Source organism: Diabrotica virgifera, chromosome 1 (genome assembly GCF_917563875.1).
Source record: "Diabrotica virgifera virgifera chromosome 1, PGI_DIABVI_V3a".
NCBI classification, from domain to species: domain Eukaryota; kingdom Metazoa; phylum Arthropoda; class Insecta; order Coleoptera; family Chrysomelidae; genus Diabrotica; species Diabrotica virgifera.
The window spans coordinates 93,283,015-93,308,143 of NC_065443.1; the positions used below are offsets into that span (position 1 = coordinate 93,283,015).

The window sequence follows — 25,129 nt, forward strand, 5'->3', positions numbered from 1 at the left end:
AACTAGTGTGTCGGAGAGTCGGAATGGAGAGTTGGAAAACCGGTACTTGCCATTGAGACCTTAAGAGGAAACAGTAGCGATCAACAGGTAGCAACAAACGCGTTCCAAGATTGCGGCTCTAATTTTGAATATTTTGTCGAGGTATTTGGCACACATATTCGTAATATAATAAAGAATGGTGGCACAGAGGCCAATTTCAGAAATATGTTAGTATGTGGAAATTACTCTATAACTAAATAAAATATTGAAAAAAGGAGCCTGTATCGCCATTAAGAAAGACAAAAAATACACTTTCTTCTAATAAACTTTTTTATCCCATGCCTAGATTTTGTGTAATCTTGGAACTACTAAAAATCGATTTTTTTATAACAAGAAATCGAACGTCACTGACTTGGCAACATTTCGCGCCTATGTGTATAAAAATTATTGTTTTTGATAGTATAAACTTCACTGTCAGTGTCGAATTACCGATGCACTGTTGCCTCACTTTTAAAAGTTCGTAGAACTTTCGCAATCTTGGACCGCGTTTGTTGCTGCCTGTTGATCCCTACTGTATCACCTTAAGCCTTAAGAGGAAACAGTAGCGATCAACAGGTAGCGAAAACTCGTTCCAAGATTGCGGCTGTAATTTTGAATATTTTTTCTAGATATTTGGCACACGTATTCGTAATATAATAAAGAATGGCGGTACAGAGCCCAATTTGAAAAATATATTAATATGTGGAAATTACTCTGTAATTAAATACAATATTAAAAAAACGAGCCTGTACCGCCATTAAGAAGAACAAAAAAATACACTTTCTTCAAATAAACTTTTTTATCCGATGCCTAGATTTTGTGTCATTTTGGAACTACTAATGAAATAAAAAATTTTACTAGTTCCAAAATAACACAAAATCTAGGCATCGGATAAAAAAGTTTATTTGAAGAAAGTGTATTTTTTTGTCCTTCTTAATGGCGATACAGGCTCGTTCTTTTAATATTGTATTTCATTACAGAGTAATTTCCACATATTAATATATTTTTCAAATTGGGCTCTGTACCGCCATTCTTTATTATATTACGAATACGTGTGCCAAATATTTTGAAAAAATATTCAAAATTACAGCCGCCATTTTGGAACGCGTTTTTGCTACCTGTTGATCACTACTGTTTCCTCTTAAAAAACATTTTGTTTTTAAAATTTAATTTGAAATATGAATTTGTTGATTTTTACAAATTAATTGAGGTTAATTTAAAATATGAATGAATTGATTTTTAAAGATTTTCTTCTCATTTTTAAGCAAATTCAATAATTCAAATATGAAGAAGTAATCAATATAAAAATGTTCGGAAGCTGTTTTCTTGTGACATGTTTGGCAATTATATTTTTGATGGGATTACACCACAATTGGTTATAATGATAATTACATTTTTATATTAACCTAAGGTGATATTTACATGAAAATCCAACATCATTTGATTTTCTAATTTTTCCTTTTTTGAGAACGATTTCCGGATTGGTAGTCGAAACGTCAAAAACTAACAAAAATGTAATTTTTATTACAACCAACTTTGGCTTAACCAGATCAAAAATATCACTGTCAGTATACAAATGTTAAATGATCAATAAAATGATCCATATTTAAAAAATGACCCGATTTTCGTTAAAAAGTCCCGGATTTCAGGGAATTTTTTCAGCCTTGTCCCGAATTCGACTGAATTGGAGTTGGTCACACTATTCATAACCAAAAAAAGCGGACCCACCAAATGCAGCGATTTTAGACTAATCAGTTTGAGGAGTCACGCACTTAAGATACTTATGAATTTATGAATTATACAAAATCGAGTATTCCTTCTGTGCGAAGTAAAATGGGCAATAAGCAATTTGGATTTAGAGATGGTCTAAGAACAAGAAAGCCACTATTTTGTATAGGCGTTCTCTTACACTAAATTTGTGAATTCCGAAAGAATGTGTATGTTTGTTTCATCGACTTCGAGAAAGCATTCGACGAAGTACTACACGATACACTTTTCGATTGCTGATAGCAGGACTTGACCACTACGATTTAAGACTGCTACAATACTTATATTGCAATCAAGTAGCCTCTATACAAGTTGGAGATAATCGTACTGAAAAACTACTAATCAAACGTAGAGTTTGAGAGGGTTGTCTTTTGTCGCCAAGTCTTTTTAATCTGTACTCTGAAGAAATTTCTACTGAGGCTTTGGACGATAGACAAGGAGGAGTAAGACAGGACAGAGAGGTAATCAACAATATCAGGTACGCTGACGATACAGTCATTCTTGCAGAAAATTTACAAAATCTCCAGACATTAGTAAATCTTTTCAGTGAAGCAAGTTATTGGAGAGGCCTAAAAATCGATATTTCAAAGACAAAGTGGAGGGCAGTTGAAAAGATAAATGTAGATCAAGGCGTGCTTTCTCTTGATGGAGAGGAGAACGGGTAAACCATTTTAAATACCTTGGAAATTGGTTAAATGTAAATTGCAACTCTGATGAAGAGATAATAACCAGTATCGAAATATCACGTAAGGTGTTTATGACCTGAAAACCAGTTTTATGTAGCCAAAACCTGTCAATAAAAATTCGCAAAAAGGTCCTGAAATGTTATGTGCGGTTTATCTTATTGTACGGTTGTGAGACATGGACGTTAAAAACCACAACGCTAAACAAATTAGAAGCATTCGAATTGTGGTGCTATCGACGAATTGTAAATATATCGTGGGTTTCGCTAATTTCCAATGAAGATGTTCTCCAAATGATGAATTCAGAACGTCTGCTCATAAAAATATCATAAAGAGGAGAAAAACAGAATACTTTGGGCATCTAACTAGAGGACCAAAATACCATCTACTTTGCCTTATAATACAAGGATTATAATACAAGGAAATGTAGAGGAAAAGAGATGGATTCGTCTAAAGAAACTTTCATGGTTGTGACATATTAGACCATGGTGTGGTTCCACAGAAGAATTATTTCACTCAGCAGCCGATAGAGAATGGTTTCAAGAACTTGTAAACATGATAACGAAGTCTGAATATTGATACGCCACCTAAACAAGAATAAGGAGACAACGATTTCCGGAGTGAAAATCTAAACGGTAAGTATTTGTTAGGTTTTCTTCTTCTTGTTGTTGTAATAGGACTATGTCCTGTTTCTTCTGTTACAGTTCTTGCTGCGATCCGGAGCTCCAGCTCTCGTATCATCGTTTCTTGGGTCTTCTTATGGGTCGCTTGGTATTGGGCTTCTGTGTCTTCGCCCATTGCAAGATACGTTCAGGGTCCATCCGATCTACGTGGTATTTCCACATGCGCCGTCGTGCTCTTGTCCATCTCACTACGTCTTGAACGCCTAACTCTCTCAATGTGTCTTAGTTTCGTATTCTATCTCTGAGTGTAATACCTCTTATGGGTCTTAGGGTTTTCATCTCTGTTGTTCTCGTTATTTGTTTGGTCTTTGTTGTCTCGGCCCTTGTCTCAGCTGCGTATGTCAGTACGGGTCAATATTTTTTAGGTAAAATATGTAATTGCCATTACGACCTAACTGTGGCTAAACCCATATAAACATAACATTTTATTTTCAATTCCGTAAATTCTGTTTGAATTATCTGAATAACAGACACGGAATACGAACATCATTTTAGAGAATTTTAGAAGGAAAACCACAATATCGAGGCGAATAAACGAAATTGATATGGATTCACAAGAGGGATCTGAAATACGTTTGGATTTATATGATCCTATGTATGACTTATTGTCTTTATGTATGAGAGAGTAGTAAAAAATAGCATAGTTTTCAGGTAAAAATTCTGATCTCTCCCGGAACGTGCTTTTCTGAATTGAAAATAATGTAGTGCTCTACTGTATAAAATGGAAATAGTTATTTATGTATTAAGAGCGAAAAGTGATACATTATTGCTTGAGAGTAAGAGTTGCCGCTAGACGCGTAGCGGAGAGCGGTAATTACTCGAAAGCAATAATGTCACTTTGCGCTTGTAATACATACAACATTTTTTCTACAATCACATGAAACTATTTTTATCTCATTAACTTTATTGTAACTATTTTATATCTGTCATTATAATGTCATAACATTTAACTTTTATATCTTTCAGTTTAAATGTTCAATTTGTTTCTATTGTACAAAGTGACGGTAAAGAGCGATAAAGTGACGGTATAGGCCGTTCCAACATGCTGTCAAAATTAAATCAATATGGCTACTGGGAGTAAAAAATAAATTAGAAGGGAAGTTCCCTAGGTTGGCTGTATACCATATAGTTAAAAAACTCTAACAAGAAGTAAAACCACTTCTATGTAAATTGGTATATTTATTAAAACTTAAAATCCCAATGGATTGAATAAAATAAGTCCAATTCAGAACGTTTTCAGACCTATCGGTCCATCATCAGTGAATGTGCATACTTGCTAAATAGCCCCAGAACCAAACAGTGGTTGAATTTAAAATTCGATTTACATTATTTAAAAATAATATTCAACAAGCTAAACGCCGATGTTACAGGATATTGCCTATGGGAACATGGTGAAACCCTACCAAAACCTCAATCAACCATCTTAGGCCAACTTTGACTATAAAGTTCACTTTCACTTTCACCTAAGATGGTTGATTGAGGTTTTGGTAGGGTTTCACCATGTTCCCATAGGCAATATCCTGTAACATCGGCGTTTAGCCTGTTGAATATTATTTTTAAATAATGTAAATCGAATTTTAAATTCAACCACTGTTTGGTTCTGGGGCTATTTAGCAAGTATGCACATTCACTGATGATGGACCGATAGGTCTGAAAACGTTCTGAATTGGACTTATTTTATTCAATCCATTGGGATTTTAAGTTTTAATAAATATACCAATTTACATAGAAGTGGTTTTACTTCTTGTTAGAGTTTTTTAAAAAATAAATGTTATTCTATCAGTTCTTAATGTGTTTTAGATAATTTTAGTTGTATTTCTTTGTAATTTTGTGTTTTAAAAAGATTAATTTAACATTTTCTCTGGAAGTATTAATTTAGAAAGAAAATATGCTTCATTTGTGTTGTGTTTTGAAGTGTGAAATGCAAAGTTATCGGGATAAAGTCAAGATAAAGTTCACTTTTAAACTGAACTAAATAAGGTATCATCTGAGAGACAACAATGGTTAAATGCAATACAAGGTAAAGGTTTTACTAGCGAAATGAAAATTCTCCTGTCTGATGTAATTATTTTATATCTGGCAAGTTACAATTACAACAGTAACGATTTTTGAAGATGTTAACATTTTAATCTTATAGGAAAACCAGCAGACTTAATCCATAATAACAATCCAGATTGGGTTCCTTCAATAAATATGGGCTATCAACACAATGAAATAAGTTCCCCAAAATCTAAAATGGAGTGGTATCAAAAGAGAATTAAAAGAAAAAATATTCATATTGAAATTATTTATAAGGCACTGGACTGTCTTAAATTCTACAAATACTAGGTGGGTAAATGATTTTAGACATTTTTCATTAATGATTGTAGGTTACTGTTACTTCAGTAGATTTAAAGACTTGTTAACACGGGTAGAGTTTTAAGGAGAGTAGAGTAGCGAGGAGAGTAGACCCTACTCGCTACTCTACCAAAAATCGCGTGATACCGTTCACACGAGGAGAGTACAAGTATAGTACTGATGATAGTATATGTTGCTAGTCACTCTACTTGTCAGTCTTAACAAGTCTTAAGACTTGTTTACACAGGTAGAGTAATGATGCAAGTACTTGATAGAGTAGAGTAACTCTACCTGTAAAAATGCTCAGCACAGTAGAATAGCAAGTAGAGTGTATAGTAAGTGGTAAAATAGAGTGACTAGCAACATGTGGCAAAGTAACTCTACTCTACTACCACCACCACCGCCAAAATGTCCACTCGCGTGCGCACTCTACCCATGGAACACGCTCAATTATGGCAGAGTAGAGTAGGTAGGAGAGTACATGGGGGCGCTGTCATTCTGGCTGGAATTGTGTTTTGTGTAAACAGTGAAAATGAAGTTCACCAAAGATGAAACTTTAAAACTTGTAGAGGTATAATACGGCGATTGCCAGTGTTTATGGAATTTAGGTAGTGTATACTACAGAAATAAAAGTATGCGGCAAGCTGCGGAGGATGAAATCGTCGAAAGAATGGCAAAGGGGGGCTTTGGAGTAAACGAGCTCAAGCAAAAAATTAAGAATTTAGGTGCATTTATAATCAAGAGTGTTTAAAAATACAAAAATAAAAAAATCGGTTTCACTATATTAGCATCAGTACTATACTTGTACTCTCCTCATGTGAATCGTATCAAGCCATTTTTGGTAGAGTACTACTGCTACTCTACTCTCCTCAAAACTCTACCCATGTAAACAAGTCTTTAGAAACAGTGGAAAATGAGGTAGCTAGTTTAGTGTAGCTAGTAGAGTAGTAGTAGAGTAAAATATACTGGTTTAGCAAATTACAATGTTTTAAGATAGTTTTAATAGTTATTTATGATATAAGTATTAAAAGTACAATTTTAAGACACGCATGTGAAAGTTAACTTGAAACAATAATTTTATTAATGTTTTGACTTCCACGTCAGATGTCATTGTCAAAATACAAAATATTCATTATTATTATTTTTATGCATATTTTATCTATAAATAATATTTCTTCTGATTGTTAATTGTAAAGGATAGAAAAATTACCATTTTAATTTTTTTTTAGAATCAGCTGAGAGAAGTGGTGTACAAAAAACCAGGAAGGGAATGGAATATGTGGCTACGAAAGGCAAAAGAAATGATTACAAAGCAAATGTGACACATTTTTTTAAAAATATGTAGGAATATCAGTAAATTACATTAAAATGTATGAAAAGATTTTGTGCAATAAAAATGTTTATATTTATCAAGGATGTATTATTTGGTATGGCCACATATCGTCGGTGATGTGACAATACATCCTCTCTGTTTTTTTATGTGTTTTGTAAGAGAAACTAAAAACTTGTTTTAGGGTCACCTCCTGTTTCACATGATATTTTTTGACTTGTTTTGTAGTAAATTACACTATCTATTTACTACAAAACAAGTCAAAACTTACATATGAAAACAGGATGTGACCTTAAAAAATTTTTCGTCTCTCCTACAAAACTCATTAAAAAACAGATAGGAGGTATTTTCACATCAGCAAGGGATATGTTTCTGGTATATCCAAGGAATGTCTAAAAAATATACTTTGAATGACCAAGAACATTTGTGGACATTCATGGATCAGGGAATGTTTAAAATGCTGACACAGAATTTTCCTGGGATATTCAGGGAACGTTCTTGTGCTTTTGGGGATATTCCAGGAACTTTTTCAATATCCTGTGTGTACCTTCTAGGAACACACATGGAATGTTTGGTGTTAGCGCCGGACTCCACTTGCGATTTGTAATCATGAAGATTGAACACATTGTTTCAAATAGGGCTTTTCATCGATTGTCATTTGTTTCGAGCCTCTGTCAAATGTCGTATAATCCGTGTATAACATTAATATACACGGATTATACGAAATATGACAGAAGCTCGAAACAAATGACTGTGAATGAAAAGCCCTATACAAGTCAATCCATTTGCGACTAAATAATCATGGATTGACTTGTATTTGAAACAATGTGTTCAATCTTCGGGACTACAAATCGCAAGTGGAGTCCAGCGGTGAGGGTTACTTCCTCTTCTGCATTATTATGTATTACACTACAGAATTCAGGAACTTCCCTCTTAAATATAATGTATGGCCATCAAACAAATTCTTCCAACCACTTTTTTAATGTTTGCCCTTTCCATGTTGTAGCAAACTTGTCAAATTGTTGATTTTAAATTGTAACAGTTAAGTTTTGCAAGGTATGATGCCCTCTTGTATCTTCTGATTTATCTTCATCATATACAGTAGAACCCCGCAAATCCGAACTAATTGGGGAGACAGCCTGTTCGGATTCCGAAAAGTTCAGATTATTTGAAAGTTAGCCTTAACTAGTAGTTCAAAGTTTTCATTGCGATTTTGAGTAGCCAAACGTTCTCGCAAGAGTGTGGACAATATTTTTTACTCAAGTTGACTATGAGAGAACCAAAGTAAGTTTGTGTTTAACCTTTATAAACACTTTATAAACCTATATATTAAAGTATAATATTTCTTTTTAAGAAATTTTAAAAGTCAAAAGTCCTATTAATCCTACATTGTCCAATTTTCTAGCTTTACTCTGTATAATAAACATGTTTTTAAATTTTTGTCTTGAATTTTTTAATTTTTTTCACTTTCCGTTGGTTCGGATTTGCCGAAAGTTCAGATTAGCGTGGTTCGGATTTACGGGGTTCTACTGTAATTAATTCATCTAAAAACTTTCTGCGATATATTCGTTTGGTTGCTAAAATTATTTCCGAGTCCATTGGTTGAATAAGCAATGTATTTTTTGGCAAAAACATACAACTAAAGTTGCCATGTTTTGATCATAGAATATTTTCAGAGGGAGGAGCATTGTCTAAAATCAAAAAACATTTCACTTCTTCCAGCAGTATTCCCAGTGTCTTCTCTTGAAATGTTTTCACTGCAGGTACAAATTCTTTAAAAAGGCAATTTTTGAAGATATATGAGCTGAACCATGCCTTATTAGAGCTAATAAAATTTAAACTTACATTACCAACCACTATGATGAAATTATTTATTTTAATAGCTCCACAATTATATACAAATCCTGCCTCAAAATATTTGTAAGAATTTAAACTCTTAAATGCCTTCATTTGTTGACCTGTGTAGAAACTATTACTAAGCCCTAAATAAGTAACTATGTCCATGTTATTTACCCTTGGAAAACCTTTTCTACTGTAGGTTAACTCATACCCCTTGAGGAAAAATAGATCTATATACCAACAGCTTTTGAAAATATTCACTCAGGTTTATTTATTCACTGCTTAAAACTAAATAAAGTCGTTAAAGAACTTCAACAGCTAAAAGCTACACAATGTCAACAGCAAAGTATTCGGAAAATACAACTAAAAAAAACTATTTTACAACTATTAAACTATTATATAAAAACTGTTATAGAAACCACTATTTTATAACAACAATAACTATTTTATAAAAAAAAGTATTAAACGTAAAAAACTAAAAAAACTCAATGCAGTACAAATATAAATAATTTCAATGTTTGCCTCCCAGGTTTCATATTAGTGTCATAAACGTCAAAGTCTTGAAACGGCCTATTCAGTAAAAGTCAACTTTTCGTTGCCACTGACAAGCGAAAAAGTCTTCTTTATCAAGTGATTGTAGAAAAATGATATTAAGAGGATCGGAACGTATTTTCGGCTGCAATGCTATTCAAATGGGGATTAATTTTTTTCAAATCCTGAGAAAACTAATAAGTATTTTGGAAAAATTTAAACGCAGAATGAAAGATTACGTTATTAGCGAGGGCCGAAAGTCCCTGAGAACTTCTACAAAGTTTATTTTAATAAGTTACAGGAGTGAAAAAACTAAGAGAAAATTTAGTGTGATTTTTAAATTCAAATATCTCATTCAAAATAAACTTTTTATTTATTCTAAGGGACTTTCGGCCCTCGGTAATAATTTAGTCTTTCATTCTGCGTTTAAATTTTTCAAAAATATTTATTGGTTTTTTCAGGATTTGAAAAAAATAAACACAATGCCGTGGTAATATTTTCCAAATCTGTCTTTGTCTTACAACGCACTCAACCGAATATAATATTGTCAGCATATATTGTCAGTCAGACACTGACAATCAGTGACAATTTTAAATATTTGACATTGCATCGGGAATATTTTGAGAAATTGATTAAATATTATTGATATATAGTGTATTTGATAAATAATTGATTTAAGACGTGAACTTAATAAAAAGTTATTTATTGTGTATTATTTGTGAAAGATCCAAGCAGAGAATACATCAGATATATCCTGTGATCCAAGTATTTTGTTGTTAGAGATGTTCAAAATTGTAAGCGTTCCAAAATAACAACATATTATTAAAAAATCACTTTAACACTTTTCCTCTTTTCTCGATTGATTATTAGTTTTTGTTGTACAAATAAATTATTACAATCACTGAAAACATAGTGAGTGAAAAAATTATCACATTTATTAACTGAATTAATAATTTGCAATTATAAAAATAACAGTTATCCAAGAACATTCAAAAGCCATCTCTTTAAATTAATTATGACATTTTCAAGTAGAATGACATTCTAGTAATGTTTACATATCCACACCAGTGTGAATTTTACTACACGTAATTTGCCGTGTAAAGACAGAAAAAGTAGGGATACACGTAAAATATTTGCGAATTATGTACCCATAGCCTTAAATAGTGTCTATGATGTAATAAAATAATTTTAAATATTATGATAAAGGACCCCGCAGAAACCTTATGGGAAATGGCTCTCTGTCAAATGCTCTGAAACTTTGGGTTCTGGTAGTCCTTGATGTATAGAACAAAAGACTCAATAGGCGCATATCTCCAAAAAATCATGGTTTTAAGATATAAGCCTCTAAAGTTATAGGTACAGTGAGGACGTTTGAGTTGGAATAAATTCATTTTCTCGGGAATGGGCGACTCTGGAGATAAATTACAAATCAGGTCGATTTTTATTTTTAAATTATAATTTTTTGGCATATATGCTAGTGACGTCATCCATCTGGGCGTGATGGCGCAATCGATGATTTTTTTAAATAAGAATAGGGGTCGTGTGATAGCTCATTTGAAAAGTTATTCAATTCTCTATTCAATAATATAAACATTAACATAATTATCTATACAGGGTGCCCAAAAATTTTTTTGAATTAAATTAATTGAGACAAAAAGAAGAATGTATATAATTTATTTAATTCGAAATACATTTTACTGTTGTCCGAAAACAGGAAAAATGTTTATTTGATAAATAAATATTGTTTTTCACTTAAATTTAATATTCAAGCTGCCACCCACCTGCCTCTTAGCAGTTTGAACATTTAACTTAAGCGAAAAGCAATGTTTATTTTTCAAATTAATATTTTTTCTGTTTTCTGGCAGCAGTAAAATGTATTTCGAATTAAATAAATTATATACATTCTCCTTTTTGTCTCAATTAATTTAATTCAAAAAAAAATGTTGGACGTCCTGTATGAATAATTATGTTAACGTTTGTATTAGTGCATAGGGAATTAAATAACCTTTCAAATGAGCTATCACACGATCTCTTTCGATTAAATTAAATGTTCAAACTGCTAAGAGGCAGGTGGGTGGCGATGGCAGCTTTAATATTGAATTTAAGCGAAAAACAATATTTATTTATCAAATAATCATTTTTTTCTGGTTTCGGACAACAATAAAATGTATTTCGAATTAAATAAATTATATTCATTCTTCTTTTTGTCTCAATTAATTTAATTCGAAAAAATTTTTTGGGAATTTAATAACCTTTCAAATGAGCTATCACACGACCCCTATTCTTATTAAAAAAATATCGATTGCGTCATTACGCCCAGATGGATGACGTCACTAGTATGATATATATGCCAAAAAATTATGATTCAAAATTGAAAATCGACCTGATCTGTAATTTTATCTCCAGAGTCGCCCATTCCCGAGAAAATGAATTTATTCCAACTCAAACGTCCTCACTGTACCTATAACTTCAGAGGCGTATATCTTAAAACCATGATTTTTTGGAGCTACGCGCCCATTGAGTCTTTTGTTCTACACATCAAGGACTACCAAAACCCAAAGTTTCAGAGCATTTGACAGAGAGCCATTTCCCATAAGGTTTCTGCGGGGTCCTTTAGGGCCGGTTGTTCGAACGCTAATCAACAATGATCATTATCAAATAATTAATTACTGTCAATGTCAACTTTGTTTGGGTTGTTAAAAAGTCTGTGGGGTCTATAATCAATTAATATAACAATAATTATTAACATAATTAATAATAAATCTCATAATTGTAATTAATTATGTTTTCAGCAATCCAAACAAAGTTGACATTGACAGTTTTGGTGACAGTAATTAAATACTTGATAATGATCATTGTTGATTAGCGTTCGAACAACCGGCCCTTAATAAAATAGTCGCAAGAATTAAAAACTGATGTGAAAGAAATCAAAGAGGAACTAAAACAGTACAGAGAAGGTGAACTCAGAATTGAATTGGCAGAACGTGCAGAAGTGAATTTCGAAAGGAAAATTAACAAATTAAAAAGGAGCTGTAAGATGTAAAAAGTAGCCTTAAAAGATTGGGTAGATCAAGAAAATAAAATAACGTAATAGTACACAGAATGATAATAGATACGGGAAATACGAGATTACTAAAAGAAGCAATAAAAAATTGTATGAAAAGAGATCTATATAGGTATGTTTACAGAGATAAATCACACGACATAAAACATAAAATAAAAGCAAGTATTGGCAGACAGCAAAGAGAGCTCTTGGTAGAGAAATATACTGAAGAAGAAATAATCAAGGAAGAGAAAACAGTGGACGAAAAAGAAGTAGATGAAGTTGGTATCGAAGTGATAAAGAGGAGCAAAAATGAAAAAGCTCCTGGTAAAGATGAAATTAATATGGAACTTATAAAATACTGAGAAGGATAGCTGACAGAACAAAATACTAACACTATTGAAAAATATTTGGAAAAAGATAAGATGACAGAAGACTGGGAGAAGGCAGGTAACAGCATTATATAAAAAGCGAGGAAGATCAACAGATTTGTGAAAATGATTCAAACAGGCATTTGATTCAAATAAAAGAAAAAAACTGAAAAAATCATAAATTTAAAAATTAATAAGTAAATATTACAATGGGAACTACCAGAATTAGTATAAAGACGGAAAGAGAGGAGACAGACAAACTTATTCTAACTCATGTGATAAAACAAGTAGATCAATAAGAACAAAAAATGAGCAAATAATTGCCTAAGTGGGTGGGTGTGATTGCGCGCAGCGGTCAAATACCTCCTGGGGTACTGAAATTTACCTTTAAGAGGGTTGCTGTGATTGCGCGCAACGGAAGGATTAAGGCAGGTAAACAAAACGGTATATTGTGATTGCGCGCAGCGGTCAAATACCTCCTGGGGTACTCTACACTCTAATACCCGAAAGTTAGGTTTGGACCGAAGGGTTAGGTCTTCCTCCTTTGAAAATTGTACTGTATAATATATAATATATATATATATATATATATATATATATATATATATATATATATATATATATATATATATATATATTACTCCCAGCGTATGAAGTGAGCCACATATCAAAAGAAACTGCGGTTGAAGTGAGGTCCTGTACAAAGTGAGGTCCAGTATACGGACCTCACTTAGTCAATCAATGTAAGACTTTTTCGTAGACATGTACTGATAGCAAACACTGTTTTTTTACAAAAAAAAGTGGGACCTCACTTTGTATGGTCCACATCAATTTTTAGTTCAGAGATTTTCCGCATAGAGGCGCTGACTTTGGCGTATATTTTCTAACCATGTATATTCTATGCCCTGTTGAATAACTTACGATACACATAGTGAGGACCATACAACTGGCAACATCTGTTCAACCAATATTTAAAACAGTGGATCGTCAATCGTCGCATAAATTCAAACAGTACAAAAATGTTTAATACTTTAATCCTTTTTGAGAGCCTAGGCGCAAAATTTCGGTCGAGTTCTTTTTAAACGCATTTATTTTTTTCGAATCCTGAGATAACTAATAGGTATTTTAAAAAAATTTAAACGCAGAATAGAAAACTACATTATTCCCAAAGGCAGAAAGTCCCTTATAATGAACAAAAAGTTTCTTTTGAATGATATATTTAAAATTAAAAATCAGACTATTTTTTTTCACCCCTGTGACTTATTAAAATAAATATTTATAGAAGTTCTCAAGGACTTTCGACCATGGATAATACAGTAATATTTCTTTCTGCGTTTAAATTTTTAAAAAATACTTAAGGTTTTCTCAGTATTCGAAAAAAATGAACGCATTTAAAAATAATTCGAGCGAAATTTTTGCGCATATGCTCTCAGAAAGGCTTAAAATACTATAAATTTTTGTGATCAGTATTTCAATAGTTATTTATGATATAAGTGTTAAAAGTACACGTTTAAGGCACGCATGTGAAAGTTTGCAGAATGAGCGACAGCGAGTTCTGCAATTCACATGAGTGCCTTAAAAATGCACTTTTTAACAGACATATCATGCAATATTTTTTCTACAAACGTAATTACAGGACAATATCTACAAAAACTTTTACTTGAACTTGACTGACATTCCATTTTTATATTTTTTTGACATTACATCAAAATTGCCTATACGATCAATACGAATTGCAGTGCCATAAAAATTTTAAAGCACTAGTGCCTTAAAGCAGCGCCGGATAAAGGGGCGGGCGAGCCGGGCGACCGCCCGGGGCGCCAGAATTTGGGGGCGCCAAATTTTGAGAGACGCTGATATATAAATATAATATTTACCCCCCTCCGTGGCTCAGTGGTAAGAGCGCCTGCCTGTGGATCTAAAAAATCCGAAAGGTTGTGGGTTCGAATCTCACCAGGGTCGGAAATTTTTCATTTATTATAAATTAATAAATGAATATAGTTTCTGTCCTCGTGGGATCGGTTCTCACCAGAGGGACCGCAGACGTTCGGATACAATTAGCGTCTCTTTGCAAAGACAATGACGTCGACATTGCAAATTAACAAGGCGCTTACTCAAAACACACTACTTACACATGACACTAGGTACCTAACTGTTCAAAATTACCGTACCTACCATGCCAATGGCCATTAGTTGTCGAGGCATTAGCTAAACAAAAAAAAAATATAATATTTTTTACATTCATTATTTTTTGGACTTTATAGATTATCTTTGGGCTAAGATTACTCCTAAGACAATTAATATTAAATAATTGTAACAATAAGAAAACTATTTCTAGCTCACAAAAATTCTCTAATAAAAATAATGCAACCTAAAAATTGTTATGGCTTTTAAAGGTCATTTGTCAGGTAATACCTATCACTTTTATGGTATTACAATGTTATACATACATACTTAAAATACACGAAGATCAGATTTACGAAGTATCAACAAATTTATGAATAGTCAGTGATATTATTATACTGCTGCTTGTCATTATAGCCTCAATGGTTAAATAGTTTTGTCTTCCTGTTCTGTAAACTTTGCTTTATCAACATTGTCGTGTGTCCGTGGGTGTGTAATTTGAAATAAAAAAAAACAAACCAGGTATATCTATATGAATTAGAATTGACAAGTTCTTTTTCATAATATGAATACATATATAGAAATTTATTTCGAATACTTTGTATGCGTTAAGATGTTTCACTTTTTGCATAAAAACGGCACGAACGACGTATGAAAAAAAGGAATAATAGATTTTTGTATATATCATAAATTGAACGAGTAATTCCAAAATGATTTGTTATTTGAAATATCTCAGTGGCGTACTATGTTTTTCTTTAAAAAAATTCACACCATTTCAACAGTAGATATAAAATTATTAATTTTATGTCAAAAAATGCGCAATAATTACCTCTTAAAACACATCCAATTTCATTTGCATATCTGAACCGGTTTTAGAACAATAAAGAAATCGTCAGTTTGTAAGAAAAATGTCAACACCCCATATCTCGGAAACGAAGTATTCGCTGACATATGCTTATAGAGCAAACTGTCATTATTTTTTCATATAGAATTACCCTTTAAAGTTTGTCGCATTTATTTAGAAACATCCTGTTTTTTCTTGACCACCCTGGATTTCCATAGTTTTTCCTGTATTATTTCACTTGACCGTTATTTTCAGTTCTTTCTGTTTTTCCAGTCCTGCAGGTTTCTTTTCTAATATTGCTTCGTCCATTTTATCTCTAAAAGAATTTCGGGGTCTGTCTCTCTTCCTTCTTATATACTCGATAGGTTATAATGTTAATATAATGTTATATGTTACATACATTTATATTGCAATTCAGTTTGCTCAATTTTCCTCCCGAAAAATTCCCCAACCAATTCAACCTATAAAAATTTTCCCATGTGCTTTCAAATTACCCTAAAAATGGGCGAAAGTACCCCAATCTGGCATCTCTGATTCGTCGCTCGTTGTAGACGGCGTCGGTGTATATTGCGTTGTCAATTGGGATATTCCCAAAACTCCCAAAAGTGATGATCCTACCGATCTACCGACATGTCCCTAGGATCTATCGAGTTTAAAAAAATATCCAAATGACATATTTTACTTAAGAGGAAACAGTAGCGATCAACAGGTAGCGAAAACGCGTTCCAAGATTGCGGCTGTAATTTTGAATATTTTTTCGAGATATGTGGCACACGTATTCGTAATATAATAAAGAATGTCGGTACAGAGCCCAATTTAAAAAATATATTAATATGTGGAAATTACTCTGTAATTAAATACAATAGATATTAAAAAAACGAGCCTGTACCGCCACTAAGAAGAACAAAAAAATACACTTTCTTCAAATAAACTTTTTTATCCGATGCCTAGATTTTGTGTCATTTTGGAACTACTAAAATTTTTTATTTCATTAGTAGTTCCAAAATGACACAAAATCTAGGCATCTGATAAAAAAGTTTATTTGAAGAAAGTGTATTTTTTTGTTCTTCTTAATGGCGGTACAGACTCGTTTTTTTAATATTGTATTTATTTACAGAGTAATTTCCACATATTAATATATTTTTCAAATTGGGCTCTGTACCGCCATTCTTTATTATATTATAAATACGTGTGCCAAATATCTCGAAAAAATATTCAAAATTACAGCCTCAATCTTGGAACGCGTTTTGGCTACCTGTTGATCGCTACTGTATCACCTTAAAAATAAATTCGATAAACCAATTCATCATTTATTGCCATCAAAAAATTTCAGTAGGTAGTATTTTTTAGCACGTTTGTATAATACCTTTCATTTCCTAAGAATTATGTATTATTTAAAAATTACATAATGGAGATTCCTAATCGTATTTCGGTATTCACATTTCATACAAGAGTCTCAAAGTACTCATGTATAAACAATTTTTAGATGATTTTGGGAATATCGATTTCAAGCAGATCACATACCTTTTTAGGTAAATATTCATGTGTTTCATAAAAGCTGATGTGACACTTTCGTCCAGTTCTTTATTAGTAAATAAAAGTTGAATTATGGTTGTTTGGGTTAATAATTACTTCGCATATTATTTATAATACATATAGTAGGGGAGCAAAGTATGCTAAATGTGCAGTCACTCGAGCGCTTTGGGGACCTATTGGGTTGTGATTATTAGGTTCTAAAACCAAAAAAGTTAAGTAAAATTTTCCATTTTAGTGGGGACTTTCCATATTTTAATTTAATTTTCCATTTCCAACACCCGTTTTCTCCGATTATAGCGCCACCTATCCGTAATTAGAAAAAACGTTTCGAATAAAAGTTGCTTATTTTTACGCAAAGAATCCAAATCTGAAATAAAAAAAAGGAGTTCCTATTTAAGATTTTAAAGTAACCCCCCCCCCCACCTCCGTGGGGGTCGTGTTTGGTACCATTCGATAGATTTCAGAAAAAATATTCAGAAATTGTAGTGTATTACCTATAAGCAGTTACCGTTAAGCCGGGTTCAGACTATGTAACAAACCATGTTAAATAACAAAGTTTTGTAACTTGTTACAAAATTAAAAAAAAACAAGTTTTAAAACACAGTGTTGTATAACTTTGTTCTGGTTATATAGCATGTTTTATGTTATCCAACAGATGTCGGTAAACATCAAAGAAAGTTATAAAACCGCACCGCGACTGATCTACACCTAAAAACATGTTATTGAAACATTCTCTGGCATAGTACCTACGCGAGCAGCAACCGTTGGAGTCATATCGCCTTGTTCATTCTGGAGTGATTGTGCTAGATTTTTCTTTGCTCTGTTCACGTAGGGTCATTTACGCGTTGAAATTGTCGAAAGAACTGACTACTCATTTAATTGAGCTATTTCGTAAGTAACGAGTATTATGGGATTGCTATGGGATGAGCTACATTTATTGATTTAAAAAACAAATAAAAAACACGATGAATAGACTGAAATAGAAGTGAAAATAGATACAGAAACTGTAGTTAAAACTAATGCACGTACGCCTATAACTCAAGCCAACAAAAGAAAAGCAGTACGCGGAACCTTAACAGCAAATCGGTGCAAATCAACTCTAAATTTGACATAAATACTATTCTCTACAGAGCAGAGTGTTCAGACATAAAACCTGTAACATTCACTTCATTCGCTACACAGATGCAGACTGCTTCATCAGCTACTCAAACAGGCACTCAATCATACAATATATCTGAGCCTTTCTATTCCGTCCACTACACCTACATCCGCTACTTCTCCAGCTACACCAATTCAAACAGACAGTGACACTTAATCATGAACAGGTGAAGACGATAATACTGAGGAATTAAATTTTACACAAATGTTATACTTCCTCTCTGAAACAATGAGTAAAAAGTTTAAAAAATATACTTTGCTAATAATATAACTGTTAATCTTTCTCTTATTGGAATTGCATCTCGAAATGTCTTTCCTGCCTATTTTATGGCCGATGTCATTTATAAGAAATTCAAAATCAGAACTTTCTATTCTTAAGAAGTTTTTAAAACTGCCATCACATTTAATGTCTCCTGTCGATGGGTCTATGTTATCTCTTTCCAGATCAGCTAAAAGAGCTGTACCACTACCTATATTTTGCTTGAGCTGCTAATGAAGGACACATCCAAAATATTAATTTAACACGCCGGTGTCGCCTCCACAATATTACACAAGCTGCTGTTGCTATGAAGAGATCCTCCATACTTATATGACGCAATTCTATATACTACCTAACCTACCAGCTATCCATCTAAAATGCTGCAAAATTTATGCGCATGTTGTTGTTTTGTTTTTTGTTATAGAGTCTGGATACTCATGCTATATTATACCAAGTTACATAAAAAAGTTGTACAACAAATTTGTTGTACAACTTTGTTATTAGCATGTTTTGTTACATAGTCTAGACCCGGCTTTAGAAGTTCCCCGTTTGAGGAAAAAATATTGTCTTAAGAGCGATAGCCTAGTGACCTAGTGGGTAGACCTCGGATCTCGGATTCGTAAAGCAGAGGTTTCGATTTCAAATCCGGGGTGTGGATCTCCGATTTTTTTATTTATTGTTACTGCATTCATGTCTGTAGACAATGTTGCAATCTATTATGAGCACAATAAAAAAATATAGTAATAAAATAATAAATAAATATTTAAAAAAAAAACAAGAAAAAAAATACAATCACTGGAAGCGAAACTAAACAATACGGAAGAAATATAACCACTGGATTCGGAACTGGATATGGAACTGGATAATATTAGAAAACTGATATTATAATATGTAAGCAGTACGAGCCTAGTAGGCCCATGGCTTGATGTACTATTCTTTTCCACTCCCTTTTGTCAGTCGCTTTTGTTTCCCAGTTCCTTAAGTTAATTCTTCTCATATTTTCTCTAACTCCATTACTCCATCGTGACCTCGGTCTTCCTCTTCGTCTTTTCCCTGCCAATGCACTAGATAGTACCATTCTGGGAATTCTAGATGGAATCATCCTCTGCACATGGTCCAACCATCTAAGTCTTTGCGCCTTAATTACTGCTAGTATGTTAGGATCTTGATAGAGCTCAGTTTCCCACCGGGTGGAACAACAACTCTTGATGTTTTTTTGTTGTGACCCATGTTTCAGAAGCATACGTTACTATCGGCCTTATTACTGTCTTGTAAGTTCTTAGTTTTGCTCTTCGTGATATATGTTTACTTCTTAACAACCCATTAAAAGCAAATATAGAGCAGTTGCCCGACATAATTCTCTTTTGTATTTCTTCTTCACAGTTAGGATCTCTTGTGAAGACAGTTCCTAAGTACTCAAATCTCTAAACTTCTTCGAATTTATACTGTGTTCCCTTCGCTGTTGTCATTGTTATGTATTGCCCCCGAACGAATTGCTTATTTTTTCATTCCATATACTTTGTTTTTGCTTCATTTATATACAATCCTTTGGTTGCTGCCCTCTCCTCGAGTTTCATGACTGTTTCTATAAGTACTATTTTGCTCCTAGCCAAGATTACCAAATCGTCTGCGAATGCCAAGCACTGATGTTTTTTGTGGTAGATCAGACCTGTTCTATTAATGTTTGCTTCCTGTATAACCTTTTCTAGTAATATGCTAAACATTATAGACGATAATGGATCACCCTGCCGCAGTCATTGTTTGACCTCAAAGCTTTCTATTATAGTATTGTTTATCTTGACTTTATCATACTGATATATCATACTGATATTGTTTAAAAACACTAATAATATTGATATAAAATGTTAATAAATTTTATTTATTGTTATAAGAATCAAAGGTAAATATGATTAGGCGAATGAAGCCTTAGGTTTCGCAGTGAATATCCCAACCACACACACATGTTGCAATCTATTTCAATACGGTTTATAGTACAAACTATACACTTAGTATTAAAATAGTCTGATATATTTTTTTAGTTGAGGACACTTGTTCACATTGCATTGTTTCAGGATAAGGTGAAATATCTTCAATAAATGGAAAAAAGCATGTATGTCATATATTATAATACTTTCTATACTCTTAATATGTAGTCTCGTATAAATTTGTAGTGACATGATTTTAAGTATAAGAACAAGAAGCTTGCAACAATTTTCAGAGAAAATAGAAAACTAAAGCTATTTTAAAATGATTATTCGAAATAAAACATATGATCATATTCACTGTATTTGCCATCTAGTGGAATAACTGTAAAATTAAGTCAGTAAAAAAGGTACATTAAGTTTAATTAAATTAAGTAAATCATCTTGTATACTAAAATTAAGGTTGGAAAATTGTCGTTTCAAAATGAAAATCGACAGGGGCAACAGTACCTATACTAAAATACACTCTGTATAGATAATTATGTCAATGTTAATAATACTGGATAGAGAATTGAATATCCTTTCAAATGAGCTAGCACACGCCCCTATTCCCTATTTAAAAATAAGGGGTGGGGGAAATGGAAAGGAGGGGGTTGACAAATGACAGATATGTATGTACCGTAAAAACTGTGTTCCCCTTAGATCAAAAGTCGGGCTTTTATATTTATATGTTAAGTTCAATATAAATTTCACATAACTGAACTATCACTGTATCCTCCATTTTGATTATTATTGTTCTCAACTAACGCTATTTTCAAAATTCTTGCTTTCCTATCCATCTTTAACGTAAATTATTAAAAAATATAAAACTATTTCTTTATTAACGCTAGTCTCCGATAAGGCTACCGTGATTTAATGCTGAGGTACTAAAATGTTATAAAATTAACAAACAGTACGAGCAAGAACAAAGAGTCCACATCCTTCTTATAACTACAAGTGACTGAAACAACGAAACAATAATAATTCTTACTGTGTTATACAGAAAAAGGCAGTAGAAACGATTAATCTCATATTTATCGACAACACTGTATGGTCCTCACTTGATGAGCTGTAAGGAAATATACACGTAAAGTTGTCCTCACTTTGTGCGCATAACGAAAAAGTATATACAGTCTCACTTTAATAGCTGCGTGTAATGGCCTCACTTGGGTGGCAATATACTTGAACAATACGGGGCACATATACGTAATCTTTTTTGTGTATACTCGTCATTTTTTAATTGCTATTTACTTGTCAAGGCCACTATGAAGAGTTGAAACGATTATGTCTACGTTTTCTACCGGTCCTCACTAAGTGCGCGTAATGTCAGGACCTCACTTTGATATCTGTGCATAAATATATATATATATATATATATATATATATATATATATATATATATATATATATATATATATATATATATATATATATATATATTAATTTTTTAATTAATTAATCAATATTATAATAGGGTATCCTCGTCTAATAAAGATTTCATAGATATACCTATGTTATTTTATTCATTCTTTCAAGTACCTAAACCTAATACATTTACATTACATTGGTTATTTTTGTATCACAAATAAAATAAATATCACGGACAAAATCACGGACTAGCAGTTCAGAACTCGATTACCGCTGACACTCTTTTCTAAAGTGCGCATGCGAAGTAATCCTGGACAAGCCTGGACAGAAGCTTATGAGCAAGTGTTCAGAACTGTAATATCTGCTTGTGATAGCAAGAATCTGACATTAAATCCCAGTGAAATTGTGTGTGATTTCGAAGAAGCTATTCAAAAAGCAAGCCGAAACGTTTGGCCCCAGCCTGCAGATTCCACATCAGCCAAGCTTGGCTGAGGAAAATACAGAATATTGGACTCAAAATAGAGCATTCCGACAAGGACAGTGAGTTGGGGAAATGGTTACGCTGGTCTTTCGGCCTCATATATTTAGATAGTACCGATGTTTCAGAATGCTTCGTTGAAGAATTGATTGCTGAAGCCCCCAACGATACCCGTATAACGTCCTTCTGCGATTATTTAACGGAGAATTACATTTCTGAATCTGCAAGATTTCCTCCAGAGATGTGGGCTTCATGTAGCCCAAGTCGAGAACGGACTACCAACGCCTGTGAATCTTTTCATAGCCATTTTAACAAAAGATTTTATTCTCCGCATCCTAATATTTTTGTATTTTTAAATGAATTAAAAAAATGTTCAAGTAGGATCTTATGTGCGATTAAATAGCTTACATTTATAAAAAAAATTAAAAATATTAATTATGAAAGAACATTAAAATATGTAACAAATTTGATAGAGAAATTTAAAAATAAAGAAATATCCAGAATAGAATTTGTTATAACTATATGTTATAAGGCATGTTATAAGGTACATTATTTAATACAATAAATATTAATTATAAAAGAAACACTATTTAGTTTTTTTTTGTCACAACTATTTCAATGCAGTATTCACTTGTTATTATCTTAATTTTTTAAAATTAGCAAAATTTCCGTTCAAAACGATTAAGAAGTAAATAAAACTTCCGTTTACTATAATTTACGACTTTGCGCGCAATCACAGCATACCTTTTTAAAGACGTGCGCGCAATTGCACCATTGGCTTAGACACCCTGTTGAGAACCCTGACCGCTGCACGCAATTGCAGTCTGCCCGCCTAAGAAGACGATATTAATATCATTGAAAAGAACAGAAATATAATGGAAGACACGCTAGAAAAAATAAAATAGAAAAGGGAGAGAATGGCACTTAAATAATAATAGAATGCCCAAAATAAAACAAAAAAAATTATTGACACGGAATAAAGCTAATTTTGATAATAAAAGATAACTTATAAGCAAAATAATGACTAAGAAGGTTAGATGAACATAATAACATAATAATTAGACCAAGCAGCAGAAACATTAGATTAAATTTGATCAGCCAGAAACAATGACTGAAACAGTGGCTGAAACAATCATATCGGTACCAATAAAAACTGATTAAAAAGAAATGTTATGAAATAAGGGGTCAAATGCTCATAATCTTTTTGAGGGTTTTATTAACTACAGTTTGTGGGTAACCGGTTTCAACCGGTTTTAGAACACCTAGGCAACCAAAGAACATATTCAGAAGAACATATGAGTTTGAAATCTAATAAGACACAAGGGCTTTTTGTTACAATCCTAACATCAGATTTTACACTGTATACTTCTTGTACTGATATCTTTGTTCAGTTTCTAAGGGCCTGATGATGGCCGTATTTGTAAACGCCGAAACCGGTCGCCCACAAACTGTTGTTAATAAAACCCTCAAAAAGATTATGAGCATTAGTTCATCATTTGATTAAAAAGAATATAGAAACAAAACAAATGAAAATATTTAAAAAAAAAATGAGAGCTGATATCATAATCAAAATAAAGTAATGTTGAACTAGATGGCTAGGTCACACCTGGCAAGCAGGAGAAAAAGCAGTGACAAAAAGCTTTGATGAATAGTTATCATTAATTCTCCATCAAGACAAACCACAAAGATAGACCTAGTGTCCACAAGACACTTTTTAAAATTAAAATTAATCTTCCCATTTATTACCTCAGGATCCGCCACCAGGGCCTATTTTACCACTAGGCCCGTGAGGCACCTGCATCGGGCCCGTATTTTAATGGGACCCGGAAAGCTCACCAAAAAAATTTTTTATTACAATATCAAAATAAATTTTCAAAATTCTTTGTTAAATTATATTTAGGGGCCCGAAAATTTTGTAGTGCCTTGGGCCTGATTTGAAGTAAAATACGCTATGTCCGCCACTGCTAATGACTGGTCTTAATTAACTTGATCATTAAGAGAATATGATCATTAAGATCATAAGACAAAACTACTCATAAAAAAAGTGTCCTTCAAATTTTTTGAACAATAGTTACATTAATATTTTGTATAGTACGTATTTAAATATATCCCTTAAAAAAGTAGGAACCTACCTGGCATTCAGAACTAAAGATCGGTCTGCAGACTCTGCGGATATATCTTGTACAGTAAGGACAATTCTGTCGAACTCTAACTAAATAACTTGCTTTATCCTTAATATCCTTTAGACTAGTCACTTTAAAAACAACACTAAACAACAACAAAAACGTTAAGATTATTTTGTATAAATGCATAGTATACGAGTATGCTTGATTTGATTATTGTTTTAAAAACCGTTGGTTTAATTTTATGGATGCCAAATTTTGAAGATGGAAGCTTTTAGTAAACTAGAGGTGGGCTGGGCTGGACCGCCTCAGACTTTGTTTTCTGCTAGCTAATGTTGGGCGTTTGTAACTGTTACGGTTAAAAAATCATTATTGGTTGGACACTGCTGTATTCTGCAGTGTCAAATAGACAAAAATAAGAAGAAACAATAGTGACCAACCAGTAAAAACTTAATGCTGCATATTCCTTCTTCTTTTGCTTTTTATATAAGTAAGGGTAAATAGTATAAACTAAAAAATTAAAAAAAAAGTTTAAATGTTTACTGTGAAAGGTAAAGGGCAATTAATATACATAAAAAGCTTTGAGAAGAAAATCAGATAATCAAAACGGAAAAACATAAATTAGTAAGAGGAACTGGGAGACAATTACCAAAATATTGGAGTGAGACTTCCAGGG

General features: G+C 32.6%; 1 protein-coding gene across 1 annotated transcript in view; it reads right to left on the bottom strand.

Moving 5' to 3' along the window:
- LOC126879410 (uncharacterized) overlaps positions 1-24,729 on the bottom strand; it is a 68,427-nt gene extending 43,698 nt beyond the window's left edge. The window contains exon 1 of the mRNA XM_050642416.1: positions 24,463-24,729. Coding sequence (XP_050498373.1) covers positions 24,463-24,642 — 180 coding nt within the window. The 5' untranslated portion in view covers positions 24,643-24,729. The remainder of the gene's footprint in view (positions 1-24,462) is intronic.
- Between the last annotated feature and the right edge of the window lie 400 nt (positions 24,730-25,129).